The following is a 20,384-nucleotide window of genomic DNA, read 5'->3' on the forward strand; positions in this document are numbered from 1 at the left end:
TACTGTTACCTTACCATAAGTACATATGAAATCCTTTGGAACGGTGCTTGATAGGTATACTTAACTGTATGCACATAGGTGTGAAGGAGAACTTTATCATAGGCAACAATACAAATCACAATCTTCAAATTAAGGAAGTGCCAAATCAAAAGCAAAGAGGATGACATACACATTGCATAGTCTATCCATGCAAAATGGACAATGACTTTAGTCCACTGGGAAGTTCTACTTTACTTTATCCATCATTCGGATTTCTTAAAGTTAAATAGTATAAATTGAGTTAATCTAGGCACAGAGAAGTTACTTCCTATCCTAGGATGGGTTTGAGAACAGGGACGGAATCACCAATTCCTAAGCCCGTAGCTTGGGGTGAATTTTATTCAGACTCTCAGATCTACTATATTGAGTCTGGGAAAAACGTACACTAGGATTCTGTTTTAGCTAAACCATGACTTCCACTGCAGCTCCTGATGTCATTTAGCTACTTGCAACACAGTCTTAAAAATAATGTCCTTATCCTACAGAGTACAAAAGGGTGAACTGTTGAGCCCTATGTGTATGAAAGGTGAATAGATGAGCCCTATAATCACTATAGAACAATTCTATCTCGGAAAAGATAGGAACGCTTGATTGTCAATTAGTTATTAAGCTGTGCATTGGCATTGGGGGGTGTGGGATTGGGCCCTTGTGTATTAGATCATGGTTGAGTGGGAATAACCCATAAGGGGAGTCTTCCACTGTCTGTGCAGCATGGCAACACCAAGAGGGTTTTAACCATAAACGTCTGTAAGCATAATGCTTGCTCTCCCCCCTCACCAAACACCAGATTCCTGGGTCTCTATATGAAGTAATGGGGAAGGCAGGAACAACCTACATCACAGAAAAAAAAATTTAGGGATATGCCTAGACCACAACCACAATCGTTTCCTCTACGAAAAGGAGTTTTGAAATTTTCCCATTTTCTCCCTGGCAGACTGGTTCGCATCAGGCAGCAACTATGAAACCTACTATACCATTGTACAGTTAATAATAAACTGCATATAAGCAATATGTAAGGACAATTATATAGTAATACAATGATAACTCACACCCTTTATAAAAATCTTCATACAAGTGATGCCTATGGACACCTACAGTAGATAACAGTCCAACTATACTGCAACTAGCACGAAGACCTGAAGGAAAAAACACAAACCAATGTTATATTCCTGTTAGGTCAGAGGAAACAAAAATACCGAGGACACTGGGTAACTGTGCTCGTTTTATTGATAGTGGATGATGTGTTTCCTATTTTAGGTAAGTGGAACCCCTCTCTCAAGGGATGTCCTGAAAGATGATTTGGAAAAACCCATTGGCACCAGCCTTCAGTATTCTTACTTTGTATATAAATGAATGTATGCTGAGTGATGGGAAGGTAGATACAAATCTTTGTAAAATTCTTGATTCTTTTTGCAGTGCGCTGGTCTCCTAACTGAGATTGAAGAGCTGCAGCAACGCCATCGGATCAGCCAGGAGGAGCAGGAGAAGTTGCAAGAAGAACTAAGATTGTGCAGAGATGAGATTCATCGGCTGAAGGAAAGTGGCTTGCAGGTAGCAACACTGCTACTTTTTACTAACAGGCTTTCATTTCATAATCCTGTTATGTGTTATACTACAGTATAATTATTCTTCCTTCCAGCTTCCCAGTCACTCTGCTCAAGCAGTATATTTTTACCCCTGAAATGTTAATATTATTGACATCCACAGGACATCTAGCACTGTTCTATTACGACATTCACACTGCTTACAAGTTAAATACATTACATACACAATTTTCTATTCATTATTAGATTGTACTACATCAGATGTACTTGCATTAGAAGCACATCCTGATATACAACATACTGTAGGAACCTTAAGGTTTGCCAACTAACCACACCACAAAAACGTAAAGCTGCTAGCAGGTATAAAGTACATACTCCCTGACTTGCCTTCCCAGAACGCCTGCAGCTCTCAGTATCCCCACTATGCCCAAATGCTGGACCTCTTTGAGCTGCAAATATATGCCATTATATTTGATGAGAGCTTTCCAACTGGCCATTCCTATTAGGCAAGCTCTGACATCTTGGGTCCCTGCACTTTTTACCTTCCAGGTGCTATATTTAAGCCCCTTTAAGTCACTTAAGCCCCTGTTCACACCAATGCTTTGTCATGTGATTTGACAGTTCAAAAGTCGCACCCTATTTGTCCCTATGGAACCGTTCAGTGTACTCCGGCTTGCATAGATTTTAAAAAATGAAAATGAAGTCGCACAGATGTCAGTAAGCCACACATGAAATCACACTGACCGCCGGCTTTGAAATCGTGCTACTTCTGCTGAAGTATAACAATTTCAAAGCCACATTCGGTGTGCATCAGGACCTACACAGAGAAGCATTGCCAGAAAGAACAATTTTACCACTGCTAGAATCAGAACTTAGTACTGAAATGATTTAGTTTTACAGTTAGAATGAAAGGTGATAGGTCTTTGGGTGCACTATAGAAAACCATCGATACAGTCTTAAAAAAGAAAATGACACTCACATGTTTTGAAGAAGAATTGCAGTGTACCATTAAAAACTGCTTTACTCAGTGTTCAACATTTTGCCAGAGCACAGCCCTTCTTTCTCAAGGCCATAAGAAAGGTGGGCTGTGCTCAACTGAAATTCTGTACACTTGGTAAAGCTGTTTAGAATGATACACTGTGACTCCTCTTAAAGAGCCATGAGTTCCCTTTCTTGTTAAGACTGTATTGATGGTTTTCTGTAGTACTCCAAAGGGTGCCTATCACCCTTTTATGCTACCATATACTATGTTATTGAGGTTACTAGTTGCCATATACCATGTAACTGAGGTGCCATGTTGTCATCTCCCATGTTACTGAGTTGCAATGTTGTCATATCCCATGTTACTGAGGTACCATGTTGTCATATATCTCATGTTACTCGGGTGCAGTGTTACATCTCATGTTACACAAGTGACATGTTGTCATATCCCATGTTACGGAGGTGCAATGTTGTCATACCCCATGTTACTGGAGTGCAATGTTGTCATATCCCATGTTACTGGAGTTCAATATTGTCATATCCCATGTTACAGAGGTGAAATGTTGTCATATCCCATGTTACAGAGGTGAAATGTTATCATATCCCATGTTAGAGGTGAAATGTTGTCAAATCTCATGTTACAGAGGTGGAATGTTGTCATATCCCATGTTACAGAGGTGAAATGTTGTCATATCCCATGTTACAGAGGTGAAATGTTGTCATATACCATGTTACAGAGGTGAAATGTCATATCCCATGTTACAGAGGTGAAATGTCATATCCCATGCCACATAAGTGAAATGTTGTCGTATACCATGTTTCGCAGGTGAAATGTTGTCATATGCCACATTCCTGAGATTCCATGGCATCACATGCAGTGGGGAAAATAATTATTTGATTCCCAGCAGATTGTGTAAATTTGCCCACTTACAAAGAAATGAAGGGTCTGTCATTTTTATCACAGGTTTATTTTAAATGATAGAGACAGAATATCAACCAAAAATCCAGAAAAAACACACAATACAAATGCCACATATTGGGTTGCAGTTCAGTGGGTAAAATAAGTATTTGATCCCCAATCAAAACATGACTTAGTACTTGGTGGAGAGACCCTTGTTGGCAAGCACCGAGGTTAGAAATTTCTTGCAGTTGGTTACCCGGTTTGCACACATCTCAGGAGGGATTTTGGTCCACTCTTTACAGATCTTCTCTAAATCCTTAAGCTTTCTTGGCTGTCGTTTGCAACTTGAGGTTTCAGCTCCCTCCATAAATGTTCTATAGAATTAAAGTCTGGAGACTGGCTAGGCCACTCCATGACCTTAATGTGCTTCTTCTTGAGCCACATCTTTGTTGCCTTGGTGGTACTTTTGGGTCATTAACACAAAAATAGTGAAGCGCTAAAACGAATCCCTAAATACGCACACAGTGCATATAATAATAAATGAAAACCATATCTCATAAATCAAATATATCCGTGACATAAAAAAATATATATCAATAGAAAAACAAAATAAAACCTTTGCTATGCCCCTAAATTATTTCTTAAAATCAAACAATAATAAAAAATAGAAAATCCATGATAATAAAAATAAGCAGTGATGAAACAAAATATATAAAAAACTGATGAAGTCACGACGCACGTGACGCAACGCGTCGGAACGCTTTTCCCAGCCCAGAGACACATCACTTCCGGTCACGTGGGGACGGATGTCCGAGCACAGCGACCATATTGGTTTCCCTATGCACATGTGAATGCACCCAGGGAATGAGGAGGATTGCATTTTACTAACAATACGCATGTGAGTGGAAACTTTTTGCTATATGGAGTGTCTGAAATAAATGGTATTACACTATGGGAAGCTCTGTTTGTGTCCTATATGACGTTTGAGAGGAGGTGGAGAGGAGGTCCTGTGATTCCTTATTGAGCTGCTTGGAAGCAAAGGATTACCTGGAGGAGAGATATAGCCTTGTGGCCCTTTGCGGGTCGAGTTGGGGAGGTGAGCAGGCATTGCTGCCATTGGAGGATTTCTTCCTTTTCTTTTTCATGAGCACTAGAAGTGAAGAACACTGAGTGTCGTTTTCACCTTACTGCATGGACTGTGTTTGTTCATTTATGGACACTTTTTCATATTTAAACATCACAAGTTTTAGTGGATTTTTTTATGTAATAGTTTAATATATGGTGTTTTCACAACAATCACGTATTTGATTGAGATTCACTATTTATATGCCTTTATTCTGTTAGGTGTCACTTATGTTATTGGTATTATCACATATATATATATATTTATATATATATATATATATATATATATATTAATTAACACAGTTTTTTATATATTTTGTTTCATCACTGCTTATTTTTATTATCATGGATTTTCTATTTTTTATTATTGTTTGATTTTAAGAAATAATTTAGGGGCATAGCAAAGGTTTTATTTTGTTTTTCTATTGATATATATTTTTTTATGTCACGGATATATTTGATTTATGAGATATGGTTTTCATTTATTATTATATGCACTGTGTGCGTATTTAGGGATTCGTTTTAGCGCTTCACTATTTTTGTGTTTGTTACTTTTTCACTTATTGGTTAAGGCAGAGTGATAGCAGCTGCTAGGATAGGGACTCACCCATACCAAGTGCAGGAGGATATTCCCATTCATTAACTTTTGGGTCATTGTCATGCTGGAAAACCCATCCACGACCCATCTTCAGTGTTCTGGCTGAGGGAAGAAGGTTATCATCCAAGATTTTACAGTACATGGCCCTGTCCATTGGCTCCTCAATGCGGCCTGTACCTTTAGCAGAGAAACAGCTCCAGAGCATAATATTTCTACCTCCGTGCTTGACTGTAGGGATGGTGTTATTAGGGTCATAGTCAGCATTTTTCTTCCTCCAAACATGGCGAGTCGAGTTAATGCCAAAGAGCTAAATGTTTCTCTCATCTGACCACAGCACTTTCTTCCATTCCTTCTCTGAATAATTTAGATGTTCATTGGCAAACTTTAGAAGAGCCTGTACACGTGCCTTCTTGAGAAGGGGGACCTTGTGGGCGCTACAGGATTTCAATCCATGGTGGCGTATTGTGTTACCAATTGTTTGTTTGGTGACTGTTTGACTGTGGTCCCAACTGCCTTGAGATCACTAACAATCTCCTCCCATGTAGTTCTGATCCCTCACTTTTCTCATGATCACCCTTACCCCATGGGGCGAAATATTGCATGCAGCTCCAGACCGAGGACAACTGATGGTTATTTTGTATTTCTTCCATTTGTGAATAATCGTCTCCTTCTCACCAAGCTTATTGCTGATGGTGTTGTAGCCCATTCCAGCCTTGTGCAGGTCTAAAATCTTGTCCCTGATGTCCTTTGACAGCCCTTTGGTCATTTGGCCATGATGGGGAGGTTTGAAAGGAAGAAAGAGATTCTGTGGACAGGTGCCTTTTTTATACACATAATGAGTTGTTGTTAGGAGCACCTTCTTAAATTGACAGGACTAATTGTGTACCACATAGCCAGTTTGTGGGAGCCAGCATTTTTGTTAGTTGGTAGGGGATCATAAACTTATTTTACTCACTCAACAGCAACTCAATTTATAAAATTAGTATCATGTTTTTTCTGGATTTTTGGTTGATATTCTGTCTCTATAATTTAAAATACACAATGTAAATTGCTCTGAGATGTAACAATAAACACCGTGACATATGGATACATTAGTGAAAAAGTCCATAAAGTCCATGAGTTGAGCACTATATTGTGGCAGCTCCCCATAGAGTAAAGCAAGACTCTGTGAAAATGAAAAAGGGAACAAAAGGGGGCGCCAGCCTAAGTGCAGTATTAAAAGCAAATTTATTATATAAAAAAACACCTTGTGGAGCTCAGACTAACTGCAGCCCAGAGAAATGTCTGATCAACAACAGTGCCATCCAATCAGGTCTGAAGAAAAAGCGGAAGCTTTTAAACGCGCACCTGACTCATCCTTGCACTCCCATTGGATGTTGCTTCTGGTCCGGTCTTCTGTGCATTCCATGGTGGTTATGGTGTCCTCGGCTGACGGCCCACAATCACACATAGCCAGCTGTGTCTGAGCTTCAGCGGATCTACACTGGCTCTCCAAAGACATCTCCTTGGGACACAACTTATCCGTTTATACTTATACACTTACCACAGTTGTGAGTAGGGATTTGGCTGTTTTTTATTTAATAAATTTGCTTTTAATACTGCACTTAGGCTGGCGCCCTCTTCTGTTCCCTTTATCATTTAAAATACACCTATGATAAAAATTATAGACCCTTCATTTCTTTGTAAGTGGGCAAACTTACAAAATCGGCAGGGGATCAAAATATTATTTCCCCCACTGTACCTGGTCATTAAGATTACATGTTGCTATGATACTATGTAAAATGGGTCCCATATTACACAGATGTAATGTTGTAGTATACTGGATAATTAAGGTGCCATGTTACGAAGATGTTGTGTTTCTTTATGCCATGTTAATGGTGTGCTATGTTACCATATGCCATGCTACTAATGTCATGTTACAGGGTGCCATGTTGCCATATACAGTGTTACTGAGGTACCCTGTTGCACAGTACTAAGTTACTATATCTTGTTACTAAGGTGCCATGTTGCCATGTATCATGTTACTAAGGTGCCCTGTTATCATATACCATGTTATTGAGGTACCATATTGCCATGTACTATGTTACTAAGTTATACAGTACTATGTTACCATATATTGTGTTATTGAAGTGCCATGTACCAAGGTGCCATGTTACCATATGCCATGTTACTGAGGTGCCATGTTATACAGTACCATGTTACCATGTTACCATATAACTTGTTTTTGGTAGTTCCATGTTACCCTATATAGTATATTGTTGAGGTGCCATGTTGAACAGTACCATGTAACCGCATATCATATTACTGAGGTGCCATGTTACACAGTACCTCAGTACCATATTAAAAAAACATACCGTATATTTTAGAAGGAGTGGAGAGAGGTTAGAACATCTGTGAGGTTTTTTGTTTTTTTAAATCTCATCTATGAAGACAGTAATAAAAAACTGCCAGAGGTAATGACCCAATCTATCAAGAACAAAAAAAAGTATTGGTTGGAGTTGGGATTTATAATGTTAACAAATATATACTGTATATTAACATTTTTTTCTTGGGGATACCGTTCATGAAATAGCTACAATGAAACTACAAACCCTTTTTGCTGTTTGAAACCAATATACCATCAAAAACCTGCTGTCAGGTATACAGTATGTACCAGCAGCATCCTCAGAGACCTGCAAATATGCCCAAATACTGGCCTATTCTGGGAGGCAAAGCTCCAACACATCCTTATATTAGTGAAGCTTGCTAGTCCATTTTTGTCTCTCACAAGTTCCTATTGGTCAGTGGTGGAGCTTGTCCAATGTTTTGGCCATTAAGAATGTGTGGGAGGGAAAGGGTAAGCTTTAACACTGCAAGGACACGTTGGAGCTTTGTCCATCAGAACGGTTTGCCATTCTGCCATGATGGCAGGGCTCTGAGGCTGCAGGTATGTGCTCTGGGTACCCGTATCTTATACATGACAGCAGGCCTCTTACCACCCCTATGACAGAGTTGCTTAAGTTGGCATTGTTTTTCAGTCTTCTATAATTATTCAGTATATTAACATGTCTGGCTGTAAACTAAATGTACTGATGTTCTATGCATGTATCATCTGACTCTATACATTACTAATATAACAGCTGTACAATGCCTGCATGTAGCTTTGGCTGCAGACAGTCATGCTTTATATTCTGCTGCTAACAAAATGTACCTCATTACACTAGGCTTCTAATCTAGGGACTCATCTATTTTTCATTATAAATTGTAATATTATAAAGTGTTATCTTTACACTGATTATAAAATATTTGTAAATATATAAATTTCTATGGTGCTCCCCTAATGCAAACCTGTCATTAGAGAAATATGTGGCCTGGTCCCAAAAGTCTTACAAACAGAACGAGCATTAAGCAAATAAAGGACTTTAAAAAAAATATCTCTATACTTGTTCTGGGTCAGTGAAAATATTGAAGCCTCAGGATCAGCTTGATGGCCAGGCTGCAGGCAACAAACATTTTCTGAAGGAGAGGTCAGTAATGGCAGCCTCTATATTTCTCTAATGGCAGCATTCCCTTAAACTGTCAATAGCGAGGATGATTTTCTCTCCAGTTTTTATGATGAAAGGTTATTTAATTTACGACTGAAACAAAGAAAGTTTGTGACTCTCTTAGGAACATTGGTAATAGAAATGCAACCTAAAACAAGCACACATACATTTTATTAATTAACTGACAACCAAGTGTGTATATAAATATAACACGTTTGTGATACGGCACTATGTCCATCTGTGCTAAGGTACTAAGTAATGCAGTTACTTCCTAATAGCTGCCTAACAATTTCAAGCTAATTCTGAACCTGAAAATAGTAAATGACATAACCAGTTTTTGGGACTGAAACATCAATCCTTATGTAAATGTATAAAAGTGTAGCGCTACCCTCTTGAGAGCTGCTGGTTTTGAGCCCCCCTTATTTCCAGAATTCCAGAAAAGCATTTTCTAAATTGTAGCCAGACACAAAGAAACAGTCCATTGGTTTGTTTTTTTTTTTTTGGTTTATTAGAGAATTTAACTTGGATAGGGTAAAGGGGTTATGGGATGCCCAAGTTGATAGCAGAATAACAATTAAGAACGATTTCTTTCTCTAGACTACTACAAAAAGGCAAATATTTAACTGTGTTCTAGCCGGAACTATGACAGACTTTAGCAAAGTGACAGCCTGAAGAAGCTCTGAGTCCCTTTTAGTGGATTTTGTAGCAAAGTCCCAACTTGTAGGAGCTCATAGGCTCCTACGTGAACAAAATACCAGCCCACCTGGCTATGGTATCTGATCCCAGGACAAGGGATTGGGTAAGCTATGAGCTGTCCCCTGAAGACTTGCCAAGAACTAGGGTGTAGAAGTACTCACACTGTCCTTATCCTGTAGCTGTGAATAGAACTGCTTTCAGACCTTCCGCTGGGCTGGGTATTCCCCAAGATATGCAGGTTGTCTTTTCCTGGTGGACTGCAGGGCAGTGGAGCTCCCTCCTCCAGCTCTCCTCTTCCCTTCAGAATCTAGGCTGGAGGCAGAACCCCCCTCATTCTCTTGGACCTCCTCCCAGGCTACACAGCAGCACTTCTCAGCACTCCATCTTCCATCCGACTCTGCTGCTGGCCAGGCTCTGTCATATTTATGGGTTGATCTGCCACACTGTCAGGCCACCTGCCTGAGATTGGTCCAACCCCCATAAATATGTAGATCAGTCCCTCCTCACCATACCAACTTCTAGAAGCTTCTCCAAACTTCTAGAGCAGGGGGAGGTACCAGAGGACTGATCTGTAGAGCCCTCTAGCTTAACCTGTAGTAACCTTCTATCTAAACCCAGGCTTCTAGAGGGTGCTGCATTATTAAATGCAGGTTTAACCACTGGAAGAGTAATTTAACCTAGAACTTGCAGAAACGTGGATGTTCAATCCTTCTATGATTCAGCTTTCCTTTGGACCCCAAAAAAGTGGCAATTCCATATATAAACCAATAAAGGAATGTAATATTGGATAAAGAAAAAATACAACCCATAGGGTGCTCAACTATTATGGTAACAAAAATAATAATAATAACAATAATCATATAAATAATAATAGTCAGCTTATTATCACTTCTAGAAGAAAGCTACTGAAAATTTTATAAGACGTTTCTTCCCCTACAAAGCACTTTTTTTCAGATTCTTACTAAATAATGGAGTGGATACCGGAGCCAATACTGATTGATACAAGATAAGTTGATACTTGTATTGCATCATAACACACAGGCCCACTGGAATTTGTGCGCAAATGCTATGACTCCCTTAGATCTTAACCAGTTCCGTGCCATCCTATAGCAGAAATATTGCTACAGGGCGGCATGGTGCACAAAATCAGGTATATATATATATATATATATATGTGATTTTGCAGTACCGGGTAGGGGCCATTAGCGGCCTCGACTGTCAATCACCAGGTCCCGGCCGGTGATTACTCGCTAACACCTGGTGATCACTGAGTATCTCCGACAGGGGAGAGACCTGTATGTAAACAATACAGATGTCTCCCCTTACAGCTCCTGCACACTGCTTTGTATGGCTCTGCATAGCAGAGCCATGCAAAGCAGTGTGCTTACAGTGAAGCACACACAGCCCCCATAGTGAAACAGCACATAGTTAACTCTTTGATCGCCCCAGATGTTAACTACTTCATGCCCAGTGCCATTCGTACAGTGCCAGTGATTTTTATTAGCACTGATCACTGTATTGGTGTCACTGTGGATGTCAGTGACACCAAGTCAGTTCCCCCCAGTGTCAGAATACCCACCACAGTCCTGCAGTCCCGCTATAAGTCGCTGATCACCACCATTACTAGTAAAAAAAATAACAATTCCAGTATATATATCACCATAAATGTTATAACTTTCACATAAACCAATTAATTTATACATATTTGGAATTTTTCCACAAAGACATGTAGTAGAATACATTTTGGCCTAAATTTATGATGAAATTTGATTTTTAACATTTTTTACTGGACATGTTTAAATAAAAAATATAGTTTTTTTTCTCAAAATTGGCAGTTTGTTTTATATTATTGCGCAAAAAATAAAAACCACACAGGCGATCCAATACCATCGAAAGAAAGCTCTATTTGTGGGGACAAAATGACACAAATTTAATTTGGGTGCAGCGTTGCATGACCGTGCAATTGTCAGTTAAATAATGCAGCGCCATATTGCAAAAAATGGCCTGGCCAGGAAGGGGGGTAAATCCTCTGGAAGGCAAGTGGTTAAAATGGTCAAAACGTGTCATTTTGGGTAGAGTAGGGAAAGGTTAAACCCCATAACCTTTTTCTCCTGTGTTCACATAGGGAAGATTTCTTTTCACTTCCTTGTCAGAGACACAATAAAAATCTCTCCAAAGGGAGGGACGAATCCCCTCTTAGTTGTCACTGTAAAAGATGTTTCCAGTTGATGATTTCCCCTCTCCTGTCGTGGTAAAGTATTGAATTTCCCATCACTTTCTATCCTGGCAACAACGGTGGCCAGAAGAAATAGAATAAATCCAAATAATAACCTGAAATTTATTTTTTTAGCACTTCCTGATGCCTAGCTGCATGTTTAAAGTGGAACAAAACTCTCTCAATCAAAATTAAAGTGATTGTAAACCCATGATTAAGAAAAAAATAACAAACATGTCATACTTCCCTGCTCTGTGCAATTGTTTTGCACAGAGCAGCCCAGATCCTCCTCTACTTTGTCCCCCCCTAGCACTCTTGGCTCCTACCCCCTGCTAAGTGCCCACCATAGCAAGTTACTTGTTACAAGGGCATTCATGCTCTTGTAACAATCCTGAACCGTGCACTGTGTGTGCATTGACACACAGAGTGTGGCTGGGCCCCACTCTCCACTCCCTCCTCTCTGGCTGTGATTGACAGCAGCAATTGTCTTTGTTGGAGTTACAGGCTAGGCTCTGAAGTCTTAAAGCATGGGTGCTCAAACTGTGGCCCTCCAGCAGTTGCAAACCTCCCATCATGCCTTTGGGAGTCATGCATGTAACTGTCAGCGGCTTGCAATGCCTCGTGAGCAGGGGTGGACTGGCAACTCATGGAACCCTCGGGTAATAGGGGATCATGGTGCCCCTGTGTACTTGCCCAAACTCAAAAAATCCTATGAAAAAGGTACCAGGGGCATCTCATGGCCCCCTACTGACCCCGGGCTCTCGGGCAGTGCCCAAGTTTCCAAATGGTCAGTCCGCCCCTGCTCATGAGACTTGTCGTTGAGTCTTCTATCAACTTTCAGGTATGTAACCCCTGACACCAATGAACTTTTGAGCTGTCAATCAGGGTGGCATCATTTCCACTGATCTAGAATATCTATTTGAAATGATCAGTTTTTCCCCTAACAGTAGAAGATGTCTTCAAGGTTTACAAAGTGTACTAAGGGAAACAAATGTTTTGTGAGCTAATCATTGCAGCTGCAGTATTACACTCATTACATATTACAATCATTGCAGCTGCAGTATTACACTCATTACATATTACAATCATTGCAGCTGCAGTATTACACTCATTACATATTACAATCATTGCAGCTGCAGTATTACACTCATTACATATTACAATCATTGCAGCTGCAGTATTACACTCATTACATATTACAATCATTGCAGCTGCAGTATTACACTCATTACATATTACAATCATTGCAGCTGCAGTATTACACTCATTACATATTACAATCATTGCAGCTGCAGTATTACACTCAGTACATATTACAATCATTGCAGCTGCAGTATTACACTCATTACATATTACAATCATTGCAGCTGCAGCTGTAAACTGCAGCTGATAAGCTCATGTTTAGGAGCTGTTCAGTGTATTTTTCAGCAGCCCCTGAACTCTCCCTAATGTTTTCATGTACACATCTTCGTTTTCAGTCGTTTACAGTCTTTTTTTTAATGCAGAAAACTTGCGTTCAGCAGTTGATTTTATCAGCGTTTCAAATGTGAAACGCTTGTAAACGCGGCTAAATCACGTTTATAAGTGTTTGCATCTGAAACATTTTTTTTAACTCTTCCAGTTCCTGATGCTGTCCTTCATCATGAAAAATGCATGCAAAGCTTTTTCAAGGTACTCAGATGGACAAAACACTGAACACAGGATGTTCCTCCCAAGCTTGTCATACATTGTAATGAGCAATTCACTCCTCAGACCTCTCCCACCCTTGGAAACAAAAGATATGTCAATGACCGTTCACACCTCAAATTCCCCATGAAGACCCCCTGCCAGGTGGCCTTAATGACTCACTCCACCAGACACCTTTCCCACCCTTGGAAACAAAAGAAATGTTAATGAGCAACTCACACCTAAGCTAATCTCAATACATACTGCTGTCTCTGCTTCTACTCTCTGTATGTCTCTGAAACAGTCTGAAATAGTTAATAATTTACCACTTTTCAGTGAATTCTGGGCATTTGGGAGGTTCTCCTGTGCTTATCTTTAAAAAACGCTTCTAAACGCAAACTCACATAAACGCGGTATGCAAACACGGCTAAACAGACGTTTTATAACCTACGTTTCCCAGCAGTCAGTTTCCATCGTTCAGAAGTGTCCCGTGTACATGGGGCCTTAGAATCAACTGCATGACGTTTCTTTGGGTGTCTCCATTAAATAAGTCTTCAGTCTACAAAATTATTATAATTATTTACAGATGTGCCATTAGTAAAATATATTGGTTTTTCAGGTTTACTGCACATTATTGCTTATTGAACAAGCCTGAAAGAGTTACAAACTTTCTTTCACCACTGCAGCTGCCGCACAGTCACATAATGGTTAAAGCTGAACTCCAAGATTTAAAAAAAAAAAAAAAATACCCTTGATAATGCTCATTTAGTTTAGGGGTAATGGAATAAGCTGTAATACCTTATTGCTCACTTTAGCAGGCTTCCACCACACTGTGTAACTGGTCCTCCGAGCCTCTTCTGTTGGTGCTCTGGATAGCCCCCTTGAATATGAGGATGGCAAGGGCCCGCTCACAACCCAGAGCATCACAGAGAAGGTGAAAGGTAAGTAGTACAGCTTATACCTCAACCCCTAGACTTCACAGCAGTTACCTTTGCAGTGCTGATGGGCCCCACCACAAGTGTATTTTTACAAAAACTCTTTGCTTCAGCTTTAAACTTTGTAACGTAGAAAAAAAATATCTGCATGTTTTATTATGCACTTTGTCAAACTGCTCATTATGTAATCTACACTACAGCTGAGCACACTGATCTCTCCTTTATAACCAAAATATTTCTCTCTCTTTTTTCTTCTCTTTTTGTTTCAATCTGTCATATGTCACCCGGTCTTTCCTTTATTTTATATGGACTCCTTCATTTCTTACGAATTTTCTAAACTATATTTTCTTCTCTGTGCCGTGCTAACCTTTTCTCTTGGAAATAAACATTCTCATCTATTTCCCCCCTCTCACTCTCTTCTGCTGCAATATCTTCTTATCTGACAATCCATCCATGTGTTCTCTTCCGGGATTTGCTGTTCATGTACAATTGTTATTTTGTGCCCTTGCCATATGGTTTGTGGGGAACTCTCTCTTCACCCTTGTGTTTATTTCTCCACATATTCCATTGACCTACAAATACAAACTTCTGCATTCTGCCTGTTGACGGTCTGTTCCTCATCTCATCCTTCAACGATGTCTTTCTGCTCTGGTGTCTTGCCTCAAATTGATTGGTCTCCTGGTGTTTGTATTGGGTCTGCCATAACTTGTCGTAATGCTTTCCATACACATCTGTTTTATTTTCCTTTTCTGTTTTACACAATTGTCATTTCCCTTTTCCTTTTCATTTGAAATCATACTCATATACCGATTTCTGTAAAATGGGTAATTTTTTTTCTGTTACGCCATACCTTAAATTCTTGTAATCACATACAACATTACTTTCTCTCAACCTCTCATTGCTATTTGCTGTGACTTTGTTAATAAATATACACATTCCTAATTCAAATGCCCATCTGACATCTTTCATATCTTTTTTCCCATTCGTATGATTTCTAAAATTGCGTTCACTCCACCTTCTCCAACCATGTTCCTTATTTCTATTCTTCACTGAAACAATCATCCTTCCCTTATTTTCTTTCCTACTTCTTTTGTCCCTCCTCTTTCCTCTCTCAGGCCCCCTCTGGATCTGACCCTCCTGTTCTCTCCCTTCCCCTCCTAGGACTTATTGTTATAATGGGGACACTCTGGTGCTGGTGGGCTGAGACGTCCTAGTGCACATCAGGTACTGGTTTCCATGTGACTCCTCGTGCTCTGCATGCATTGCTTTGCACGGCTGGGGGTTTCTCTATTGCCTTTGCTTCCATGCCTGATGCTGAATCTGTCTCCGCTCTCTTTGTGTGTGCCCTAACATTTCCTGTCACTACTCTCTGTTTTTTTTCATACTGCTTCTTTAGTTTTATAACATTATATTTGAAAAATTGATAAGGGCTAATACGTCAAACGTTGGTAAAGAATGTTCTCCTATTGTCTTGCTGCCTGCGGTTAATTTCTCATACTGTGTATGTGGATTACTAAGAGGTGGTATCAAAACGTTTCCAGACTAGTTTTGTAACATGCCAACAGATGGTGGCACAAGACTGCACAGGGAGCATCAACCTTCATAAATCAGTGTGCCAAAAGACATCATCCTGTGTACATTGGGATCTGTGCAACTGGTGCTATTCTTACCATATGCATTACCCCATCTGCTATGTCATCATGGACAGCAATTTAGAGTAAAGAGCAAAAGTGAAATTCTGGCTGAAACTGGGCAAAACGCTGTATCTCAATGTTGAGCTGGATCTTCATCTTCAAGAAGAGGGCGTTTTCAGGGGTTGAGCTCGTTGAAGGTCTTCCTGATCTCTCGTCATCTTCCAGTGATTTTCTTCCACTCTTGAAGTGCGCATGCCACTCAAAACACCTTGAACTATTCATTGCAGCATCGCCATAAACTTTCTGATTCATGTCAAACTTCTCCGTGGCAGATTTGCGGAATTTCAAATTTGCTCTTTGTTCTAACTTGCTGTCCATGATGAAATAGCATACATGGTAATGCACGTGGTCAGAATAGCATCAGATGCACAGCTCCCGATGTACACAGGATGATGTCTTTTGGCATTTTGACTTATGAAGGTTGGTGCTACCTATGGCTGTGTGTACAGCCTTGTGCTGCCATCTGTTGGTGTGTTACAAAACTAGTTTCAAAACTTTTTGATACTACCTAAGATGGCTCAGTAGGAGCCAAGATAACACTGACAGTATTTGGTAAAAGTATTAAGGCTAAGATGAAAGCTTACATTCATGTTTTTCAGTGTCTGAAGAAGAAAAAGGAAGGGGTTGATATGCAAAAAAAAGTATTATGTAGTATATATTACTGCAGCATGAAATAAAGTATGGTAAAATGTACAGGAGTCTTGCTTTTGGTGCCCATCAATATAGTATCTGGCATTTGAACATTTTCTTTCCCACTCCTGACATTGCTTCCTCATTAAAAGTCAACCTAAAAGTCAATTCAATAGGAATTTTTTGATGTTAGTTTAGCTCCTATAGTTGAAGGTAAGTGAATCTAAATATTCTAGATACAAGGATGCTCGAATATTCATGAATCTTGCTCAGTATTTATCTTCGCTTTTGACAGTCATATAAATAGGGAATCTTGTAGCCAAGAAGTGAGTTTCGGTAGCCTGGCTCCAGAAGCTTTAAAGGCGAGTGGAGATTAGGTGAAATCTTTAAAATTGCATTTTTAAATATCAAATGGATTCTCAGATTAGCCTACTATGCAAAAGAGAAAAGACTGGGCAGCCTGAGAGTTTGGCAGTAGACCAATTGAACCATTTTGCTACATGTATAAGTAGCTCTAGCAGGCAATAACTGTGCAACTAGAGGGACTAGAGGGACAGGATTTAAACTGTTAGGCTTATGATGGCATTCTGTTTCCATCAGTTCATCATTTTGAATAATTTTTCAGCAAATCTAAAATGCATGACATTTCCATACCCCACTGTTCTTAGTGGGCTTATTCTCTGCATTTTCAGGCAAGAAGCACTGTACAGGTGGTAGAAATCACATGGCAATGCACTATTTTGGATTTACAAACTTCAGTGCAATACAGCACATACAAAAACACATGGCAACTCATTTATGGTAATACATGCATCTCCATTCGCTTTTGGTGGCAATGAGTTCTTAATCAGTATACTCAAAAGAACAGCACAAAAGGCATTCAAAGGATCCAAATTAACACTCAAACTGGTAATGCATTTAACCATTATGTATGTTTAATGAGAATCTTTATCAATAGTACCAGCTTGATTTAGATCCATTACCAGATTCATATTGAAATTGGCATTTACAAGGATATAAATTACTCATAGTCCAATGTGGTATTAAAAATGGTTCTCTCCAGATGGTTAATTTGTTATTGGACATCAAGTCATGAAGATCACCTGATTGTACAGTCTTGCTTTTACATTGTTAAAGCTAAATGTACTCCAGCTGAGACTAGCCTAAAGTGTATATCTAGACAAACTCTTATTTTATTGTTTTGAATGGAGTAGGGACATTTTTGCTGATGAAATTTCTCTTACTTTCCTGCAACCAATGACACGAAGAGGAAGTCTCTGCAAAGAAATACCCTCTTAGAAAGTTTTTGCTGCTACAGGTGTCTTCGTTGGAAGGTTTCATTACTATACCTGTTTCAGTGACAGCTGTAAAATATTTGGTTTCTTATCATTTTTGTTCCTGGTGACATCAAAGTCTAAAACAAATACAGGGAATATATATTTCCAACCCTTCCATGCTCTCTCCAAACCTGAAGAAAAAATGTTTTAGCAAATGATAAACATTAACACAGTGACACACGTACAGGCCTTTGATACCATTAAAGCTGAATTTCAGGAATTTAGGAATTTAGCTACTTTGTAAAAACTGTGAAGGCATACCAAGAATTATTCTAAGGAGGTCCCTGGAACCTCATATCCTTATCATTATTATTCACATCTGACAAGTTTATTGGAAGATAAATTATAGAACTCCAAGGCTGCTCACTGTGGTCTCAGCTCCTTTGAAAGCAGAATCTCTGGAACTGCTATGCTTGCCCCTCCCCTCCTTCTTCCCATTCACAGAAACCTTTGTATTATGTGAACTCATTCACAAAATACAAAGACTTCTGTGAATGGACAGCAGAGGGGTACGCATAGCTGCTCTGCACGGTTCTCTCCTCTCACAGCCGGAGTGTATCCTCTGGGAGTGCAATAAAGTTGTCACATAAAAGTAGTAGAGATAATTTCTGAAGGTGACATGCACCTAAATGGACCTAACTCATAGTGTGCCTGCACTTTTTGTAAGTTTACCGAATTCCTGGAATTCTGCTTTATAAACTAACTCTAGCCAACATTTTTAAGCAGTTACAGCGAACAGGTTTTTTTCATTTTGGTATTCAGAGTTCACATAAATTAATAAAAGCTAACTGTTGTAAGCACCCCTGTCAGTGGTTTGTTTCAACCTCCTAACGCCTACTTTTGCTGGACAGCTTGGTCTGTTAAAGAAAGTTAAAAAATAACAGCAGAATCAACAAGTAACAATGAACTTACACGGTGCACTCAGAAACCAATTTAAAACTGGTAAATAATGCTTTTCACGGCAAACAAGAGGCTGCCTAATATACTCCCAACTGAACTACAGGTTTTGGCCCAAATATTTCCATTGAACAACAGAGACTGACCTGCTTTCCACAGAGTCCTAGGACTCGGACAGTACATTTTACACTAAGACAATATTGTTTTCACGAGGCACCAAGGGCTGGAGTACAATATATTTCCACTTGGCACCATGGACAATGGAGTCATTTACTGTACCTTTGGCTGGAAACTAGTAATTGGACCATGTACTTTATACTGGCATAAATGACTAGACAACTGGGACCATGCAGATCATTTTCACTTGAGACTGAGCAACTTATTCAACAAACATTACATGTATAGCCTTGCCTCAGGATGATACCATTGTACATATTCAGGTTTGAAGAGATCACTGATTACGGACCCCAAAATATATAATCATTTACAAATAATTATTTTACTCTGAAACACTTTTACAGCTTGGTAATTACTGAGATGTTAATTATTGTTCTCCTCTGCACAGGATCTCCACTTGGGTGGCACTACAAAATTCTCTTTCATGCCCATTTTTAAACAGCACTCTGTCCTACAGCTCTCAGTACCAGTGAAAAAAGGGTAGACTTACAGATTTGTTAAAAGGGCAGGGACAATAGGTAAAATACAGTAATTCACAGTGGCTGGTTGGGGTTTAGTATAATTAGAGGAAATCCCTCATAAAAGAAATATGAAAACTGCCATTGTTGACCTGTATGACTCTTACGACTTACTGAATATGTCTCTGTATGACTTACGACTCACTAAGTATGAGGTACAGTGGGGCAAAAAAGTATTTAGTCAGCCACCAATTGTGCAAGTTCTCCCACTTAAAAAGATGAGAGAGGCCTGTAATTGGCATCATAGGTAGACCTCAACTATGAGAGACAAAATTAGAAAAAAAATCCAGACAATCACATTGGCTGATTTGGAAAGAATTTATTTGCAAATTATGGTGGAAAATAAGTATTTAGTCAATATCAAAAGTTCATCTCAATACTTTGTTATATATCCTTTGTTGGCAATGACAGAGGTCAAACGTTTCCTGTAAGTCTTCACAAGGTTGGCACACACTGTTGCTGGTATGTTGGCCCATTCCTCCATGCAGATCTCCTCTAGAGCAGTGATGTTATGGGGCTGTCGTTGGGCAACACGGACTTTCAACTCCCTCCAAAGGTTTTCTATGGGGTTGAGATCTGCAGACTGGCTAGGCCACTCCAGGACCTTGAAATGCTTCTTACAAAGCCACTCCTTCATTGCCCGGGCGGTATGTTTGGGATCATTGTCATGTTGGAAGACCCAGCCATGTTTCATCTTCAATGCCCTTGCTGATGGAAGGAGGTTTGCACTCAAAATCTCATGATACATGGCCCCATTCATTCTGTCCTGTACATGGATCAGTCGTCCTGGTCCCTTTGCGGAGAAACAGCCCCAAAGCATGATGTTGCCACCCCCATGCTTCACAGTAGGTATGGTGTTCTTTGGATGCAACTCAGCATTCTCTCTCCTCCAAACACGACGAGTTGTG

The 20,384-nt window shown here is 39.6% G+C and overlaps 1 protein-coding gene across 5 annotated transcripts in view; it reads left to right on the forward strand.

Annotated features, from left to right (window-relative positions):
* The window catches only part of CCDC136 (coiled-coil domain containing 136), a 112,048-nt gene that overhangs the window by 71,967 nt on the left and 19,697 nt on the right, over positions 1–20,384 (forward strand). For 3 of the 5 annotated variants that reach the window (XM_089676941.1, XM_089676940.1, XM_089676943.1), the window contains exons 8-9: positions 1,456–1,590; positions 15,339–15,447. In XM_089676941.1, coding sequence (XP_089533067.1) covers positions 1,456–1,590; positions 15,339–15,437 — 234 coding nt within the window. In that variant the 3' untranslated portion in view covers positions 15,438–15,447. The remainder of the gene's footprint in view (positions 1–1,455; positions 1,591–15,338; positions 15,448–20,384) is intronic. The other 2 variants (XM_089676945.1, XM_089676944.1) reach the window with 2 other exon arrangements.

This window comes from Staurois parvus, unplaced genomic scaffold (genome assembly GCF_062004578.1).
Source record: "Staurois parvus isolate SC_StPar_1 unplaced genomic scaffold, SC_StPar_1.0 ptg000175l, whole genome shotgun sequence".
Lineage (NCBI taxonomy): Eukaryota > Metazoa > Chordata > Amphibia > Anura > Ranidae > Staurois > Staurois parvus.